Source organism: Thalassophryne amazonica, chromosome 18, assembly GCF_902500255.1.
Source record: "Thalassophryne amazonica chromosome 18, fThaAma1.1, whole genome shotgun sequence".
Taxonomy (NCBI): domain Eukaryota; kingdom Metazoa; phylum Chordata; class Actinopteri; order Batrachoidiformes; family Batrachoididae; genus Thalassophryne; species Thalassophryne amazonica.
Window position 1 is genome coordinate 34030243 of NC_047120.1, and position 20631 is coordinate 34050873.

Genomic DNA, 20631 nt, shown 5'->3' on the forward strand with positions numbered 1-20631 from the left:
GTATGTATATATATATATGTGTGTGTGTGTATGTATGTTTAATACAAGTTTAATTCAAGAATTTGTCATAAAAGATTACAACCACTGATTTACATGTAAGCAGTTAATATGGCAGATCGGGAGAAGCCGGTTTATCCCTTTTGGAGCTTGATCTTGTTTCCATCAAGTGCTTCTCATGAACCAGATCAGAATTAGTTGCTGTTAAACTTGAGGTGTTTGAAGCTGGTGCCACCAATAGGGGACCAGGCTTTGGTTTCTGGTCACACTACCTGTCTGGGGCCTTGGACAAGCCACTCTTGCGTTGTTCCATTCCACTTAGGGGTAAATGGGTACAGGCCTTGGCTAGGGGAGTAACCTGCATCAGACTAGCATATCTCCTGGGGGATGGGGGAGGCCTTAGACTCTTCACGCTGTAGAGTCCATGGATAAACACAGAATTGGGAATGGAGAACTGGTTCCAAATTTTTCAGTCTGTTGGAATCTCATGCCTCAGACGTTATTAATTCCTCTAATCAATGTCACCATGTTTTCTGACAGTTTGGTGTTGTGTAAGCCCATGCGTCATGATATCACACAGACAAACTCTGTATCTACAAACAAGGAAAACTGCTTATTGATGCTGAAGACCTGTGTAGATCTACACTTTTGTACACAGAAAAGCGTAGCCATGAGAATTTTCAGGATTTTTCCTGAATTTTGGATTTTTTTTAGGACCGTCTGGATGACGGTCCTAAAAAATTCCTATTCCTGACTTTTTTCAAGCGTCTGCTTGGCTGCCAAAATAAGGTTTCAAACAGGTCTAATTTTGCATAAATCCCAAGAGCTCCCTTGGAGAACTTTAAGGACTTTTCTAGATGTCTTGTTCTCATTCCTGAAATCGATCAGAGAATCAGTAACGAACTGCAATTGTTATGTCTGCAAGCTCGGTTATTCCATACAATTTGTCAAAGAATGTGGTACAACTGACAGCTTGGCAGAAGTGATGTTGTGATTGATGGCAGTAATAAAATTAATTACAGTTAGTAGGTTTGGAATTAACCTTCACTGTTGCCCTAAATGAGGTAAATAGTGAGTTAAGAGCCGCCAAATTAATTGATAGAACAATCTGGTACTTGTGGTTCAGTGAGGAGTTTTATTTACACAATTAAGGTTTGTTTAGGAATGTCTTAATCAAGTGTTGTTTTTCTTTTGGTTTTTGCCCCCGATCAGTATTTGCGGATATTGAGTCCCGGCCCAATACTTGTATTTTTCGAGATAATTGCACTTTCAGGGAGAAAGCACATTAAAATCAATCCATTGTATACGTGTGGCAGTTTAACATATTTATTTATTTTACAAACTAAACTACTTGTAAAGTACATTACTCCTCATAACAATAATAATGTGCAAAAGGGGAAAAAAGTCTTTTAAAACTTGTCTTCAAAGGTGGGCCGCTGACCTGGTCCACAGTGACGAATAGAGGAGTGTTGTGTGAGGTGGGGAAGAGGAGGATGGGGCGGCTGCTGTGATGTCTGAGCGGAGGTGTGCTGAGGAATGAAGATCTACAGGAGTACACACCATACCGCACTACGATGTTCGGGGCGACAGAAGCGTTGCTCTGATCGACTCATTTTGGACAATTGAAACCAATTCCTAAATCCATGCACGTTTCACCCTCACCCTCGTCTCATGTGGTGTCTGATTGAGCATGCACGCACAGCTCGGTGTCTGCATTCAAGCACCAGAGCACAAATGTTTTTAAAGTACATTAACACGCTGCATCACATTAAATACCCAACACACCTCTATTTTAATCAAACACATCATCAGCATTGCGTTTTCAGAGTGCAGTGCTGAAGCAAAAAATACTAGGCAGTGCTCCCGGGATGAAAACTTTAAAAATATATATTTTGTTCTTCTTTCCTTAAAATATGCACCGCATGTGTTTCTCTTGGATGGGTATGTGATGGAAAGTTCTTAGCGTAGTCCTTTACACATAAGTAAAGAAGTTTATCCCTGTGTGGGTTTTGCTCCTGCTCACAGACTGTGACCATCTGTGACATGGGTGCAGGTATCGGGGTGGAAACAGCCCCCATCCCATTAAAGTGTAAAGATCCACTTTTGAAGACATTTTTAAGACATTTTGCACATATTACTACCACGAATAATATTACAGTAATAATAATAACTAAAACATTCCATCAGTATTAAGCTGAGTGTCCTAGTTTTACTCCTTCAATTCTATGCTAAGTGGAATTGAGGAACATCTCATCTCATCTTCAGCTGCTTATCCAGGATTGGGTCGTGGGGGCATCAGCTCCAGCAGGGGACTCCAAACTTCCCTTTCTCAGGCTACATTAACTACCTCTGAGTGGAGGATACCGAGGCGTTCCCAGGCCAGTTTGGAGATATAATCTTTCCATGTAGTCTTGGGTCTTCCCCAGGGTCTCCTCCCTGCGTGACGTGCCTGGAACACCTCCCTAGGGATGCGCCCAGGGGCATCCTTACCAGATGTTTGAACGACCTCAGCTGACCCCTGTCAACACGAAAGAGCAGCGGCTCTACTCTGAGCTCTTGGTGGGTGGCCGAGCTTCTCACCTTATCTCTAAGGGAGACACCAGCCACCCTCCTGGAAGCCACCCATTATGGCCACTTATACTCGTGATCTAGTTCTTTCGGTCATGACTCAACCCTCATGGCCATAGGTTAGAGTAGGAATGAAGACTAACCGGTAGATCGAGAGCTTCGCCTTTTGGCTCAACTCCCTTTTTCGTCTCAACAGTACGGTGGAGTGAATGCAACCAATCTCACGCTCCATTGTCCCCTCACTCGTGAACAAGACCCCGAGGTGCTTGAACTCCTTCACTTGGGGCAAGACCTCATTCCCTACCTGGAGTAGACAATCCATCGGTTTCCTGCTGACAACCATGGCTTCAGCTTTAGAGGTGCTGATCCTCATTCCAGCTGCTCCGCACTCATCTGTGAGCTGACCCAGTGAGTGTTGGAGGTCACAAGCTCATGAAGCCAACAGGACCACATCATCTGCAAAAAGCAGTGATGAGATCCTCGGCCCACCAAACTGAAGACCCTGCTCCCCCCTGCCCTACACCTCGATCTCTGTCCATCAATATCACAAACAAGATTGGTGACGAGGCACAACCCTGGTGGAGGCCAACCCCCACCAGAAATGAGTCCCACGTACTGCCGAGGACCCAAACACAGCTCTCACTCTGTGAGTACAGAGATTTGATGGCCCTGAGAAACAGACCTCCCTCTCTATTCGGGAACAATATAAAAAAACTGGTTTACTTAATGTTGGGGGAAACAGAAAGAAGTAGCTTTTATTAAAAGTGATTTTCCCCCAATGAGTGGCAGAGCTGTTAACTTGTCAAGTGTACACAATGGATTTATTTTTAATGTGCTTGCAAATGTTTCTGTGCAAGTGCAACATCTTGGAAAATACAACTATTGGATTGAGACTCTGTATCTGCAGGTACTTGAGATATATATATACCTTTTTGGCCATTTTCAAAGAATACAAATGATAACACAAAAACATTTTGTGCACTCATGGTTAGTGGTTGGGTGAAACCATTTATTGTCACACAACTGTTTACAATTTTTAAATCATAATGACAACAGAAACTAACCAAATGACTGATCAAAAGTTTACAGCCCCCTGTTCTTAATACCATGTTATTGCCCCCTTTAACATCAGTGACAGCTTGGAGTCTTGTGTGGTAGTTGTGGACGAGGCTCTCTGATGGTAAAACTGTCACTGAATATGTCTTGGACTTTATTTACATCAATTATGAAGAAATACAAATAGTATGACACTCTGTGGTAAATCTGCATGGAGTAGACAGTTCTCAAAAACTGAGTGACTGTGCAAGAAGGCGAAGAGTTAGGAAAGCCACCAAGACACACCCAGCTTCATCCAACCACTAACCATGAATGAAAAAAAGTTGTTGTGTTATCATTCATATTTTCTGAAAAATGGCCAACAAACCAAAAATTCTGCCAGGGTATGTAAACTTTTGTGCACAACCGTATTTGGATTATTTGGTTAAATTAGTTTACTTGCCATGTGACAAGTAGATGTGACCCCAAACTTCTCCAGCATGACAAGTGACCTGTGGAGCAAAGTGCAGAGTCCTGATTTGTTCACCTGCCTGGACAAAATTTAGTGTTTGTTTAAAAATCAAAACACTTCAAACAAATACAAATCTTGTAACAGACATTTCACCTGCTTCCAGCAGTGCAAGATTCCACCTGCTTTTCTCCTGCAACCAGCATTCGAATGAATGTTGTCATGTCAGTTAATTAGCAGTAATCCCTTCTTTTATTTGTTGACTATCTTTTGGAATGTTAGGTGTGACACATGCAGTTAGGGCAAACATCAGCGACACTACCTGCAGTGTCACGGTGGTTTGTTTGGGATTTGTGTTTTGTTTTTCTGGATGAATAGAAGCCTTTGTCTTGAGTTTGGACTAGACTGAGTTAAACAAGTTTTCATGTCATCTTTTTTCTTTAATGCCGTTTGCACTCCGTCTTTAAGCATCTGTGTTTACTTTGCATAGACTCAGTTCAATGTTTTTTTTTGTTTTGTTTTTTGTTTTAAGAGACTGTAAATTCTGTTTTAAGTTTCTTTTTTGGCCGATACTTACTTAAGTTGTGAATCCATCCCTTAAAGCTGCTTTATTTTTTTAATGTGGTGCAGGTGGACTGCGTGGAAGAAGCTCTGAAGCGCTCACAGGAAACCTATCCCACCCCAGACCTCAAAGTCTCCTTTTTACTCGATTACACACGCGGCTCACGAGGTTGGTTCTGCTGCAAGGAGCTCTGTTGTCATCTTTCTGGTGTTAGAACGCGCAGAGCACCGTGATATGGTCCTTTATTTTCCCTCCTCCATGCAGGTGAGATTAACTCGAGGACCATGCTGCTGCCACTGTTGCGGCGTTTCGGGTCTCAGATGCGAGTGTCTCTGTACCACACTCCAGACCTGAGGGGGCTGCTGCGCCTGCTGGTGCCACAGCGCTTCAATGAGACTATTGGAGTCCAGCACATCAAAGTCTACTTGTTTGACGACAGCGTTATCATCAGCGGGTACAGTACGTTTGATTGTTGCACGCACGCTGCAAGCACGTTATGATCACCTGTGCAGAATGCGTTCATCCATTTATCAGCGGTCACCAACTTTTAGCCGCCTTCATCACTTTTTCTGTCTGATGAACATCTGTGATCTTCTCGGTGGAATTGGGGGAACTGTCCATGAAGTAGTTTAGTCCATGAAGGCAAATCAGAGTAATGCAGGTGAGAACTTCACACTTGGTTACAAAAAGAAAACAGCAATTGTACAAAAAATGTACACAATTCAACGCATTCATGTGCAACTATAGAACAGTCAAGCATGTCATTTGGCCATGGATCTGCAAATTTCACCTGTTGGATCTAGTATTTTGACACCTCATGTGAACCGTGTGCGCTGTACCCTGAATAGCGGGTGGTGGTAATGCACAAGTGTTGGTTGCCAACCGCCAATAAACTCCACAGAAGAAGACGCGGGCCGCGTCATCAGATGGTGATTTGTGGCCATTCGAGTGAGTGAGATTTACGTTGGTCCTGAGGTTAAACAATCCTCTCTTGTTGAACACGATACGGCTGCACTGATGGCAAAACAAACAGTCAAGGGATGAGGAGTAAGAATCAATTTGTAAAAGCTGTTTTCAAACGTGCCATCATTTATTTCAGACTAAAGGAAACCTCAGCTTTAGTTAGCATCATGTTGAGACATTGACTTTACATTTCAATGAATTTTGTTTGTGAAACTGCACCAGTTGGTGCCATTTCAGGTTAGGAAAAAATGTAAAACAAAAAAACCATACTCACTTTGCTCCCTCACTTATTTTAAAATTTCCCAATGATATCCTGAGAACAAAACATGAAGTTGTTTGCAGTTAAACATAGTTAAATTTCACTACATGTCAAATTTGAAATATCTAAACATTCTATTTTAACAGAAATTCATTCATTCATTTTCTATACCCACTTACTCCAATTAGGGTCACGGGGGTTGGAGCCTGTCCCAGCACTCACAGGGCATGAGGTGGGGGACACCAATCTATCACAGGGACACATATAGAGAGACAAATACATTAACAGAAGTTACATGTTATTTTTTTATTCTTTTATTTATTTAGTTAACACTACTTATTCAAGAATCTTAACAATTTGCTCATCAAATGTTATTCAGTTTAAAAACACAAGCTTGAGTTCTTTGCAGATCTAGTGCCTGGTGGTACATAAACCACACCACAAGACAGACGCTGCTGATCGCGCGATAATTAAACCAAGTGTTTTTACAATTCTCTTTAGGTCACCTGAGACACTCATTGTTTTTTCGACTCTCAGAGACTGTTAAGTTTCAGTTCACTTGGTGCAGGCCGATGAGGAGTCGGAGATCAAAGATCAGATCAGAAGATCTCTGAAGCTGATCTGATCACCCATGTGTCACCTGGCTGTGTTGGATAGATGGCCACTTTCAGGGAAGTGGGGTTTGTAATGATTGCTAATCAGTACCCAGAGCGGTTCCGTAGGGTTGCGGAATGTGGCGGGTCATGGTACCACACCTGACCTGTTTTGAACTGAAAAAGAGGTTTGTAAGTTTATAACTGATAGTTTCTTTAATTAAATTGAGGGGAAATTGTCCACAATTTTTGTAGCAATGGGAACACACTAAAGTTTAAAAATAAACTTTTGTTTCAATTTGCTCATGTGGACATCGGGTTGCAGTTTTTTGGTCTGTGATGCAGTTCTGTAAAAAGATAAACTGTTTTCTCTATTAATTTGCCAGTGTGTGCACGGTTGCAAACTGAAACCTTTATTTTATTCATCTCTGTGCTTGTTCTGTTAGACCTCAGTGCTGCTTTTGATACTGTTGACCATAAAATTTTATTACAGAGATTAGAGCATGCCTAGGTATTAAAGGCACTGCGCTGCGGTGGTTGAATCATATTTATCTACTATGATTACAATTGTTCATGTAAATGGGGAGTCTTCTTCACAGACTAAGGTTAATATGGAGTTCAACAAGGTTCTGTGCTTGGACCAATTTTATCACTTTATACATGCTTCCCTAGGCAGTATTATTAGACGGCATTGCTTAAATCTTCATGTTACGCAGATATACCAGCTTATCTATCCATGAAGCCAGAGGACACACACCAATTAGCTAACTGCAGGATTGTCTTACAGACATAAAGACATGGATGACCTCTAATTTCTGCTTTTAAACTCAGATAAAACTGAAGTTATTGTCTTGGCCCCACAAATCTTAGAAACCATGGTTGTCTAACCAGATCCTTACTCTGGATGGCATACCCGACCTCTAGTAATACTGTGAGAAATCTTGGAGTCATTTTTGATCAGGATAATGTCATTCAAAGCGCATATTAAACAAATATGTAGGACTGCTTTTTTTGCATTTAGGCAATATCTCTAAAATTAGAAAGGTCTTGTCTCAGAGTGATGTGAAAAACTAATTCATGCATTTATTTCCTCTAGGCTGGACATTGTAATCATTATTATCAGGTTGTCCTAAAAGTTCCCCTGAAAAGCCTTCAGGTAATTCAAATGCAAAACTTTCCTTTGGTGCCTAAACGCTTATAGTTAGGGCTGGATCAGGTGACCCTGAACCATCCCTTAGTTATGCTGCTATAGACTTAGAAGCTGCTGGGGGGTTCCCATGATGCCTGAGTGTTTTTCTCTTTTGCTCTGTAGCACCACTCTGCATTTAATCATTAGTGATTGATCTCTGCTCCCCTCCACAGCATGTCTTTTTCCTGGTTCTCTCCCTCAGCCCCAAACCAGTCCCAGCAGAAGACTGCCCTCCCTGAGCCTGGTTCTGCTGGACGTTTCTTCCTGTTAAAGGGAGTTTTTCCTCCCACTGTCGCCAAGTGCTTGCTCACAGGGGGTCGTTTTGACCGTTGGGGTTTTTACGTAATTATTGTATGGCCTTGCCTTACAATATAAAGCGCTTTGGGGCAACTGTTTGTTGTGATTTGGCGCTATATAAATAAATTGATTGATTGATTCTCCCGTCTCATGCTCGTTGTCCCTTTCGCTGATCTAACAAAAAAATGTTTTGTTTTGTTTTTTTTCTGTTACACTTTTAGGGCCAATTTGAGTGACTCCTACTTCACTGACCGACAGGACCGTTACGTGTTGTTGGAGAACTGCAGCGAAGTCGCCAACTTCTTCTCAGAGCTGGTGGAAGCTGTGGGAGATGTGTCATTGCAGCTTTCAGCCGGATAAACTCGGTCAGCCCTGTTGGAGGGCATGGTGCACCCGTATAAAGGTATGGGGAAAACACCCGAGCACGTGCTCGCTTAGGTGTACACTCAAGCGTGTTTTGACAGCATTTGACACTTCACACTGAGTTAGGGTGGCACTGTTGGGTTTTCAGCTGGAAGAACTGATGGATTTTGCTAATGGAGCTTGAAAGCTTAGGCAAGCAAATAAATGATGGTCAGAGAGAGAGAAAGACTGTGTGTGTGTGGTGTTCTAAATACAAGCAGAAAGATGGAGAGAGCTCTTGTGGTTGGCAAGTTGTGCATTCTGGACGTGGAAATTGTCAGGATTTTGTCCACACACTCTTTCTCTCTTTGTGTGTCCGTAACTGGAGCGCCGGCTGCCAGTGAGTTAGATTGAAGAATGAATGGACATCATGTCTGCAGGGCCGACCTTCTGTGGTAACAAACACCAAGAATAGTGTTGTGATGTCACATTGTTGCTGGAAGACAATATGGAGTGGGAACTCGTGAGAGACACAAACAGTTGGTCATAAGAATGCACTGGCACTGAAATTTATAATGAGCTATTTAAAGGAAAAGGGGACTTTTAGAGTTGTCATTAGACAAGTCCTTTTGTCCAAAATCTGTTTTTATGTCATCTTATAAAGTCAGCAACCGCCTAGTTGAAGATTCTGTCCAGTATCTGTCTCTTGTCTGTAACCATCAAGTTCCCAAGGAAGCCTATCGGCACCTTTTTTAACTTCTAAATGAAGTTAAAAAAGTGACCATCGGCACCACTAGACATCACCTCCAAGGGGAGTAGAGAAGCTTGAATCTTCGACTGGACTGGGTTGCTGACATGAGAACGTTTCGCTTCAAATCACAGAAGCTTCCTCAGCCCTAAAATTCTTGCTCTGTAGTCTGACTTCTGTCTTGACTCTTGTAGAGAAGAATAAACCAGAAGCCAACAAAAGCTGGAGTTTTTTTAACCAAACCAGACCCCTCCTACCGAGAAGCCAACTGCTATAGGCTAGTGACTAAACAATAGCTCTAATTAGCACCTATTGTGCTCTAGTTAGCACTCTCCTAATGATGGGATGGAAGCCTCCCCTGATGGCTCCCTTGACGACTCTCCTGATGATGTGAATGATTCATTACCATGAACAAAAGACTGAAACTGCTTTGACCTGAGTACCCCATTGTAAACAGGGGACAAAGCATGTCTGAGACCCGCCAGTTTTCCTGACATCTGATATAATACACTACATTGCTCTGTTTGTAACTAGGGATCCTGTCCTTAGGGTGAACTAATTTCTGTCTCAAGGTGTTAACCGGTTTAAAGTAAACTGGGATTTTGTGCTGTCTGAAGATCCTGTGTAGTTTTTTCCCTACTCCTGCTAAATAAGGGAGAGACACTCCTCTTCTTCTTGTCTCTGTCTCCTGTCTATCTGGTCTCTTTGTTTTCTGGGACTTCTGCACTTTGTCCAGGGACCATCGTGGGTACCCACATACTGTGAGGGCTTTCCGTACAAGTTGTTGTTCTTTAGCCCTTCCCTCTGCAGTTGGTGGCACCTGTAGGGCTCTGTGTTGAGAGTCCTGATCACCCCGAGCTTGTGTTCAAGGGGGTGGTTTGAGCCAAACAGCAGATATTGGTCAGTGTGAGTGGGTTTTCTGTAACCTCTGTCTGGAGCTGCCTGTCTCTCTCCAATCGTAACATCACAGTCCAAGAAGATAAATAGTTGTTTCTGGCATCCTCACGTGTGAACTTGATATTGGAATCCACCGAATTGATGTGTTCTGTAAAGTCCTCGACTCATGTTGCTTGATTTAACCCATGTGTCATCGACATATCTGAACCAGTGACTGGGAGAGATGGCCCGTGAACGACGTCAAGGCTGTCTTCTCCACTCGCTCCATGTACAGATTGGCCACAATGGGGATACCGGAGACCCCATCGCACAACCATGGATCTTCCTGTAGTAATTCCCCCTAAACAGGAAATACGTGGTGTTAAGACAGATCTCCAAGAGTTGGCAGATGTGGTCTGGTGTGAGTTTGGTCCTTTCAGGCAGAGACACATGCTCCAGCAGTCTCATGCCTCACACCTGAGATGGCCTCAGCAGTGGGGCATGCAGGTGAACAACAAAGTCACATCAAATGACACCATAGTTTCATCTGCCCTCCAGCTGCAGAGTCCTTGATCTTGTTCACAAGGGGAGATGATGGTCTAGTGGTTAAGGCGTTGGGCTTGAGACCAAAAATCCTCAGTTTAAATTCCAGCCTGACTGGAAAGTCACTAAGGGCCCTTGGGCAAGGTCTTTAATCCCCTATTGCTCCTGGTGTGTAGTGAGTGCCTTGTATGGCAGAACCACTCACATCGGGTGAATGTGAGGCATTATTGTAAGCGATTGAGCATCTGATGCAGATGGAAAAGCGCTATATGTGTATATATGTAGTCCATTTACCATAGATCTAATCACTCCAATATTCCTGTGTGGGGAGTCATCAGACTTCTGTAAGCACCCTGCTCAGAGTGCCGCTCTCGTTGGAGCGACATCTCTGCTATTTTGCCATTGTGGGATAGCTCGTGCCCACAGGTTGAGCTCACCGGACTACTTGCGCTACCCTGCTCAGCGTGCCCGCTCTCGTTGGAGCGACGACATACAGAATGTGGTCTCTTCCCAGATAGATCTCTTTCAGTGCAGCTTCTAGTTCTGACTTTAACACAAAGTTAACACCCAAGTCTTTCATCACCAACTGTAAATAGTAATCAAACATTCCAATCATATCTTTTTGAACTCTCCGCATCAAACTCCATTGTGTTTAATGTTTACAATGTGCTTGAGCAATAACAGGTGAAGTTGCTCATGAACTTTAAGTTGCTTAATTATTTATTACAGCCACTCTTAAACTTCAGTTATCTTTATAATTTTATTACTGGTAAATTCTAGAATTAATTTAGATGAGATATACTCATTATCTCACAGGAATATATCACAATTATCTGGGAACTACTTTGCACAGGAATTCATCAAGCATGTTGGCCTGCCGGCGGTACAAAACACAGAATATCTAGAAACTGGGACAGTTTGTTTGGCCATAACGAGATGCGTCCAGTTTTAGCTTGCCATAAGCTATCTAGTGGCGCTCATGAGATGTGTGTTCTGTTACTTCTGTGTCTGTGATTTTCAAAGTAAAAGATTTTGCTTTGGTCCTGCTTTACTGTAATGTGGAAATGTTGTTGTTGTGAAGAAATTTAGGGAAGATGAGTGATCAGCAGTAGCTTTACACATTTAACTTTACTAATGTATTTCCAGCAGCAGAAATGGACAGAGGTGTTCAATATTCAGAAAATTTCAGACGCGCTGTGCCTGTGGAATGGTCGGTGGATCCTCAGCTCATTTTGTGAATTGTTTGAACCCTAATTATACATTTTCTACATTTTACTTCTATTTCTGGTGGTATATTAGATTATTGAAATATTAGAGCAGATGTACATTCACATTTGTCTTACAATCTACATGAAAACGGTCCAGATTGTTCATTTGAACTTGCTGTTCAGAAATGCATAGTTATGAATTGCTGTACAAATGACATTTGAAGCAGAGACCTGATCTTTTTATGAGCAGTGAGAGTCTGCACTTTCTAATTCTGAGGCATCTTATGCATGCAAAAAAAAGAAGCCTTGCCCTCCTTTTTGGAGAATTTGTGCTTGATGTAACCCCGCTTAGTTCCTGAGTTGGTGACTTACCGCGGAGCTGATGCACTGTTGCTGTGTTTACCTCCAGTTTATTATGCATTGATTTAAAGTGTTGATTAGAAGTCATATCTGGTCACTAGCCAGCGAGTCATTGACGAGCATATCCTGTGGCCACACTCAACATGAAGTAATGGCTCATGAGCTGAGGTTGTGTTTCCACTCCCGTCGATATCCTGCTTCATGCCTCTCAGTGGACATAAATTTACTGTGACCCGGAGAGCAGTTTATCCCGCTACTTAGCTTTGCGTGTGTGTGTGTGTGCGCATACATCTCCATGGCAACCAGGAAACCGACAGGACTTCTCAGCTGTGGCCAGGAGTCGGATCATGGAGGTCGTGAATGCAGCGCACATGCGGCAGTGGCTGTCCAGCCTCGCTGACGACTCTGAGGATGAGGGAGTGAGTGAGGGAAGAGGACACTTTGGTGTTTCCTCTGATCCAGATGAAGCCTCTGGAATCCAGGTGGATGAGCAGGTCACACAGGTGAGGCTCTGGGCCCTGAGCCGTGTATGTAGTTGTATTTAAAATATCAATATTTTTGTTGCACTTTCTTTCACAAACATGAACAGATTATCAGGTGAAGATGCTGTAGAGCAGCCATTGTACAACGGACCAGGACTGCAGCGTGATTCTTAGGCTCAGTATAAATATGTCTGGTTGCCCATTAAAAACTCTTGGTGGAGCGAAGGATCTGAGAGTCATTATATGAGCACCAACTTTTAGATGGAGGAGGGAATCCAGGTACCACAATCTAAGGGTGCTTTGACACCTGCTTTGTTTGGTCCAGACCTTCAGACTTTTCAGTTAGGTCTGAACCAAAATAGTAGGTGTGAGACCCGCCTCGTACCACGGCCTGGACCAGAATTTGGGGCAATCAACAGAAAGTGAATCATGGTTTGGTTGGTTTGCAGTGTGAAAAAACTTTTTGTATGGTTCCAACTAATTTTATTACAGAGATTAGAGCATGCCATAGGTATTAAAGGCACTGCGCTGCGGTGGTTTGAATCATATTTATCTAATAGATTACAATTTGTTCATGTAAATGGGGAGTCTTCTTCACAGACTAAGGTTAATTATGGAGTTCCACAAGGTTCTGTGGTTGGACCAGTTTTATTCACTTTATGTACATGCTTCCCTTAGGCAGTATTATTAGAAAGCTTTGCTTAAATTTTCATTGTTACGCAGATGATACCCAGCTTTATCTATCCATGAAGCCAGAGGACACACACCAATTAGTTAAACTGCAGGAATGTCTTACAGACATAAAGACATGGATGACCTCTAATTTCCTGCTTTTAAATTCAGATAAAACTGAAGTTATTGTACTTGGCCCCACAAATCTTAGAAACATGGTGTCTAACCAGATCCTTACTCTGGATGGCATTACCCTGACCTCTAGTAATACTGTGAGAAATCTTGGAGTCATTTTTGATCAGGATATGTCCTTCAATGCACATATTAAGCAAATATGTAGGACTGCTTTTTGCATTTGCGCAATATCTCTAAAATTAGAAAGGTCTTGTCTCAGAGTGATGCTGAAAAACTAATTCATGCATTTATTTCCTCTAGGCTGGACTATTGTAATTCATTATTATCAGGTTGTCCTAAAAGTTCCCTGAAAAGCCTTCAGTTAATTCAAAATGCTGCAGCTAGAGTACTGACGAGGACTAGAAGGAGAGAGCATATTTCACCCATGTTGGCCTCTCTTCATTGGCTTCCTGTTAATTCTAGAATAGAATTTAAAATTCTTCTTCTTACTTATAAGGTTTTGAATAATCAGGTCCCATCTTATCTTAGGGACCTCATAGTACCATATCACCCCAATAGAGCGCTTCGCTCTTAGACTGCAGGCTTACTTGTAGTTCCTAGGGTTTTTAAGAGTAGAATGGGAGGCAGAGCCTTCAGCTTTCAGGCTCCTCTCCTGGGAACCAGCTCCCAATTCAGATCAGGGAGACAGACACCCTCTCTACTTTAAGATTAGGCTTGAAACTTTCCTTTTTGCTAAAGCTTATAGTTAGGGCTGGATCAGGTGACCCTGAACCATCCCTTAGTTATGCTGCTATAGACTTAGACTGCTGGGGGGTTCCCATGATGCACTGAGTGTTTCTTTCTCTTTTTGCTCTGTATGCACCACTCTGCATTTAATCATTAGTGATTGATCTCTGCTCCCCTCCACAGCATCTTTTTCTTGATTCTCTCCTGTCAGCCTCAACCAGTCCCAGCAGAAGACTGCCCCTCCCTGAGCCTGGTTCTGCTGGAGGTTTCTTCCTGTTAAAAGGGAGTTTTTCCTTCCCACTGTCGCCAAGTGCTTGCTCACAGGGGGTCGTTTTGACCGTTGGGGTTTTTCTGTAATTATTGTATGGCTTCTGCCTTACAATATAAAGCGCCTTGGGGCAACAGTTTGTTGTGATTTGGCGCTATATAAATAAAATTGATTGATTGATTAATTACAGGAAATTGATGCACTTTGTCGTCACCCATTTAAACAGTAGAAAAAGAAAAAAGTACAATAATTTAATTAATTTACCTGATTATAATCGGGTGGCTCTGCGTTGGTGTTCATCTTGTTAAAGATGCTTGTCATTGTGGAAGGTGATAAAAGTTGACAATTTTTCACTTTTGATAGTAAGTCCTCACAAAAATATAACTAACAGTGTAGTTATACCAAAAGGACCCATTCATTCATTTTTCTCTGTTCAAATAGAACTACCTGACAAATTTACAACAAGCCAACGTCAGGCGCACTCATGCCTACAAACCAATCAGTCTTAAGTATGGGGAGTTGCAAATTACAGATATAAGGTAATGGACTACATTTATAATGTGCTTTTCCATCTGAATCAGAAGTTCAAAAGGCTTTACAATGATGCCTCACATTCATGACATCAGGGTGAATGTAAAGCATTATTGTAAAGCGCTTTGAGCATCTGATGCAGATGGGAAAGCACTTATAAATGCAGTCCAATTACCATTCACTCATTAACACACATTTACATCAGTGTCAGGGTGCTGCCATGCAAGGTGCTCAACTGTGCACCGGGAGCAGCTGGGGGGGGTTAAGGACCTTACATAAGGGCCCTTAGTGACCCCCACCACCGGTCTGGGAGAGGTTTAAACTGAGGATCCTCTGGTCTCAACCCAAACGCCTAACCACTAGACCATCACCTCCCTATAGATAATGACGTTAGTACATCATAAAATCTCTTTATTCCAAATGCAATTTGAACAAATACGAAGATGAACCTTGGTTTGGACCTTGTTCCGGACTTTCAGATGTGAAAGTACCCCAAAAGAGTCTTGTACAGGATTACTACAACAAATCTGACTACGTCTCGTCCCTCCCCAACACGGTCACACATTCATACTTTTGTTTTTTTAAGCATTTTAGACATTTAGTATTTTCACATTTGGACTTTTTTTTTTTCAGAAAAAATAACGGATGCTTCCCTTTCTCTGGAAAAAAAATGTATTGACCGCTTTTGAGCAAATCGCCCTCCAGCAAATTATGTACTACTCTGAAAACTACTCAGAAAATAATTGTACTTCTTATGTGGTACTTTTTTTGAGGAATCCGAAGTATAAAGCCTCATTTTGTGTGGAATTTTGCATCTTAGATAATTTATGGGGTTCTCATCCATTTCAGCATTTTAAAAAAACAAAAAACATGACGCTCATACTGTGTTTTTTGTGACGTGGTCATAAAGTGGTAGTTAGATTCAGAAATGAGTTCTAACTTGTTCTATGTTGTTTCTTATTGCACCTGCAGCGCTTGTTGACCGACGCAGGGACGGACTCCACAGTGTTTCTAACATCTGGGTACTTCAACCTAACGCAGGCGTACATGAGGCTGGTCCTCAGGGCCGGAGCCAGCTACCGCATCCTCACCGCGTCCCCGGAAGTTAACGGCTTCTTTGGGGCCAAGGGAGTGGCTGGGGCGATCCCCGCCGCTTACATCTACATCGCCCGTCAGTTCTATAACCAGGTGCTGCGGCTGGGCCAGCAGGGGCGAGTGCACCTCCACGAGTACCACCGGCCACTGTGGACGTTCCACGCCAAGGGTGGGAGGCCCACACGCACACCCACCACCTGTTTGCATCCACACTCACACTTGCCACACACCTAAATCAGCGCTCCAGACATTTTGGCTCGGGAAAATAATAAAACACGTCACCTTCACTGTTCTTGCTACTCTTTTAAACTTGCGGTTGAAGAGGTATGTAGCGTGAGAAGCGAGAGCGGGTGAAGCCTTCCCACCGTAGCCTTGGGACAAGGATGCAAACTCACTCTGTCTCGCTCTTTGGGGTTTTGGATACATGCTGGGGATTTCTTCTCGTCTTCTCTCTCAGATGTGTTTTATTCTGCTGGATTCTTCATTCTTGACATTTTCTCTCCTGCAGGCCTGTGGTACTACCTCCAGGGGCGTGAGCGGCCATGTCTCACTCTAATTGGCTCACCTAATTTTGGTTATCGCTCGGTTCAGCGTGACCTGGAAGCCCAAATCGCCATAGTAACGGAGAATGAGGAGCTGCAGCTGCAGCTGCATGAGGTCTGCTTTTCTTCTTGCCCCTCATAGTTTGTGGTTTGCAGCTGAGAGGCTGATAAACACCTGGGTTTAATGTGTCTGCCTCTCAGGAGCAGGAAATGTTGTACAGGCGCTCCTCAGAGGTGTCCAACGCCACGTTCGAGAGGCCTGACCGTTACGTCAAGCTTTGGGTGAAACTAATCACTCCTCTCATCAAGAATTTCTTCTGAAGGTGATAACACGCCAACATACCCACATGCACACAACAGCTATTACTTTCCTCAGTCTTTGTTTTCTTTGCAGAAATTTTCCGGGAAGTAAAGTTCCCAGATTTGATGCGTATTCCTCCTCCTATTTGAAACTGTTGCGCTAACGTGGCACATTTGACTCCTGATGGACTGCATTAAAGAAAATTCTGTAGCTCCAGTGACAACCCTTTAGTTTTAAACATGTTTATGACAAGTGTGCAATTAGAGGAATAGGAGTCTGGTTATCAGTATATGTAGGCCTGGATTCGATTCCCGGTCAAGCAACATGTCTGTGTTCTTGGACAAGCCACTTCATTTGCATTGCCCCAGTCCATCCACCTGTAAATGACTACCAGCCTTGGCCTCTCTCATGACAAATGTGGATTATTATTATAATTTTTTTTTTTTTTACTCTTGTCCTAATCTCTATATTAGCTGAGCCCAACCCTGTTCCTGGACGGTCCCCGCCTTGCATGTTTTCTAACTCTCCCTGTTCCACTCCCAGGCAATTAACGCTATCAGGTGTGCTCAGCCAATTAAAAGGTGAAAGACATCACTTTGAAAAAATCAGGTGTAACTGGAGTAGGTGGACGTGGAAAACATGCAGGGCAGGAGTTCTCCAGGGTTGGTGACTCCTGTGCAAGGAGATTAGGAAATATATATTTAAAGTACAGCAGGGGTCATTCCTCATTTCATTCAGGTGCCACACTTGTGTTGTCAGACTGCTGCTTGAGCTCCCTCCCCTGCTAACACAAAAGTACAGCTGACAGAAACGAGAAACACTCGCTCATTTTTGTGGACCAATTAGCAACTCCAGCAAGCGTCTCAGAAGCAGTCATGCTTGATGTTATAAATCCAAAGAAGGGAAACATTGTCAACCAAACAAAAACACTAAAACCACCAGGGAAAGGTAAAGCAGACAACGTGCCAAACACATCAGTGCATCTTGCCACTCCCCTAATCTGGAAAGCAAACCCAGCTGTTTTCATTTAGACATTCACTTGCCAATTTGAGGTACACCTCTATAAAATGAGTGAACTATAATACAACAATTGCCCAATAAATCCTCCCTTCAAGAGGTTTGAAATTTTTAATGAATGTGTTTTAGAGGTGTTGATTTATTTTAAGGACAATGGGGAGCTGCTATATTGTACTGATTAAACTGAGGTCTGTGCCTAATATTTAGGCAGGACTTGGCCTAAGTCTGGTGAGTCATAGCAGTTCCTCAGAAATTTTGTATCAGTCTAGCCGCATATCCAGAATGTAACCCGGCCCTGACCGCAGGGATAAGCTCCACTCCCCTCGTGACCCTTAACTGAAATAAGCAGGCTTACAAAAAGGATGGATGGATGTAGCTGAAGCAGACACTTGTTCATTCTGTCTTTGTATCATCATATGTGTGGTCTTAAAGTTGCATGTATCTTGGAATGAGCTTGTCGAGTTTCTTTCATTTCCAGTGCCTACGTCTGGTGGCCATGAAGACCACTGCTGCTGGTTTTCTCTCTGTACATAGAAGCTGATCAGTGTGTGAAGTAGTTTGAACTAATGTCAATAATCTTTCAAATAATTTCCTACCAAACCGAACATATTGTTCTTTGATGCATAGTACTGTGCAAAACATTTTAGGCAGCCTAGAGGTTTGAAAACAATGAAAAGTTTGCTTTTTTGTTGTTGTTCATCAGCAGCAAGTGAACATAAAATCTTAAAAAAAAAAATCATCTACAAACATTACAATTCTGACAAGAATCAAATATTTTTGTTTTGCTTTCTGTAATTCAACTCTAATCAATTATAAACTGACAAAATCTGGGGGGGGTTTTTATATGAAAAAATTTTGATTTCTCGTAACTGTTTTGTCCAGGGTGTAAAAAATAATTGCAAGTTTATTAAATACAATCCACTCTGAAGCAGTGGTGGACACAGCTAACCAAAAAGTTAGCTTCAATAACCATTAATCAGATAACTAGAAGAGATAAATGATCCATGCATTGATCTCTTCTAGATTGGACTACTGCAATGTTCTATTTTCTGGTTTACTGCAGTCTAGCATTAAGGGTCTCCAGTTGGTTCAAAATGCTGCAGCCAGACTTTTGACACAAAGCAGAAAGTACAACCACATTACACCCATGTTGGCATCCCTTCACTGGCTTCCTGTCCCAGTGAGATCAGATTTTAAGGTTCTGCTACTAACCTATAAAATTATTCATGGACTGGCTCCTCCCTACCTAGCTGACCTAATTAAACCTTACATACCGGCCCAGGCTTTACGTTCTCAGGGTGCAGGACTACTTTGTGTCCTTAGGATGAATAAGAACTCTGCGGGTCAGAGAGCTTTCTCTTATCATGCCCCTGTTCTGTGGAATGATCTCCCTGCGTCAATAAAACAGTAAGATTCTGTGGAGACTTTCAAGTCCAGACTTAAGACTCACTTATTTTCCTTTTTATATGGCTAGCATACTGGTACAGTTTTGTTTACGGTTTTTACTCTTTTAATTCATTTTATTAGTAATTGGAGCGGGCCGCAGCCTCAACTTTACCTAAATTCTGGACCCTCCTGTCCTGTGCGCCAACAGCATTTCTTGTATATTTGTCCATGAATTGTTCTGTGAATTGTTCTGTAATTTATGTCTGTAGCATGGCCCAAACAGAGGGTCACCCCTTTGAGTCTGATCTGCTTGAGGTTTCTTCCTCAGAGGGAGTTTTTCCTTACCACTGTTGCTCTGGGGGTTGGTAAGGTTAGACCTTACCTGTGTGAAGCGCTTTGAGGCAACTCTGTTGTGATTTGGCGCTATATAAATGAAAATAAATTGAAATTTAAAAAAAAAAAGAAAAGTTATCTTTATGACGATAAACCATTAAACTTCTAAAAAAAGTTATCTTCATTACAGATAACCGATAACTATTAGTACTGATTTGTACACGGCCACATCAGATTACATTGTCAGCTTCTGATAAACCAGTTTCACTTTAAGCGCTGCAGGGGCTGCTGGGTAAATTCAAGTATCACAAACACAAAGAACACACAAAAAATGAATAAATAAAAAAATAAAACCCCAAACACTGTCATCTTCTTTCAAAATAAATAACTGAAATACATCCATTAATGCATTGATTGGCAGAGTAAAATACACGTAATAAATATAAATTCTTACCTGTTAGTTTCAGTGGGATTCATCTGAATAAATAATCCACATAAAACGTCCTTTTTAAATCCAAAACAGTGTTTAAACGTGAAGAAAAGTCCCTCCCTCTGTACACACAGCTGCACCGTGAGAGCTCCTCTCCCCCACCGAGTCTTAACTTTTAAATTACAGCCACAAAGAAATAAAATAAAATTGTGAAAATTAGTCTGTTTTGTTTTTGTGTCGAGCGGGCAACTCGCTGTAACGTCCAAAGTGAACCTGAACTACACTACCCACAATGCTCCCTGCGGCGACCGGCCAATCACGTTTTGCGCTTAATGATGACGCCATCAGCAAGCGACAGGCAACCAGTCTGCTCGGTGGCTATAAACACACAACAAATGTTTGATTTCAGGATTTACAAACATTTATGACCATTAAACTTTACCAGCAAAGAAAATGTTAGCGGACTGAAAGTTATCGGAACTAAATTTATCGGAAGATAATTGGTCCGATGATGGTTTTAAAACTTACCTGAAAAGCTAATCCCATAGCAAGAACAGCTTCGATAATTGTCTGCTGTCGGATTAGCTGAACTGTGACCACCACTGTTCTGAAGCTGAAAGCATGAAAGCAGAGTGATGGTAACTGCTCTGCTGTTTTTAATTCTTTATGAAAACGTGGTTTGCGATTCCATCTGTGATTTGTAC

At 42.3% G+C, this 20631-nt stretch overlaps 1 protein-coding gene across 1 annotated transcript in view; it reads left to right on the top strand.

Annotated features, from left to right (window-relative positions):
* Positions 1 to 20631, top strand: part of LOC117531115 (CDP-diacylglycerol--glycerol-3-phosphate 3-phosphatidyltransferase, mitochondrial) — a 53028-nt gene that overhangs the window by 27698 nt on the left and 4699 nt on the right. The window contains 9 exon segments of the mRNA XM_034194150.1: positions 4700 to 4799; positions 4896 to 5085; positions 8154 to 8335; positions 12316 to 12439; positions 12441 to 12478; positions 12481 to 12512; positions 15796 to 16087; positions 16427 to 16575; positions 16662 to 16783. Of these exon segments, the coding sequence (XP_034050041.1) occupies positions 4700 to 4799; positions 4896 to 5085; positions 8154 to 8335; positions 12316 to 12439; positions 12441 to 12478; positions 12481 to 12512; positions 15796 to 16087; positions 16427 to 16575; positions 16662 to 16781 (1227 nt within the window). The 3' untranslated portion in view covers positions 16782 to 16783.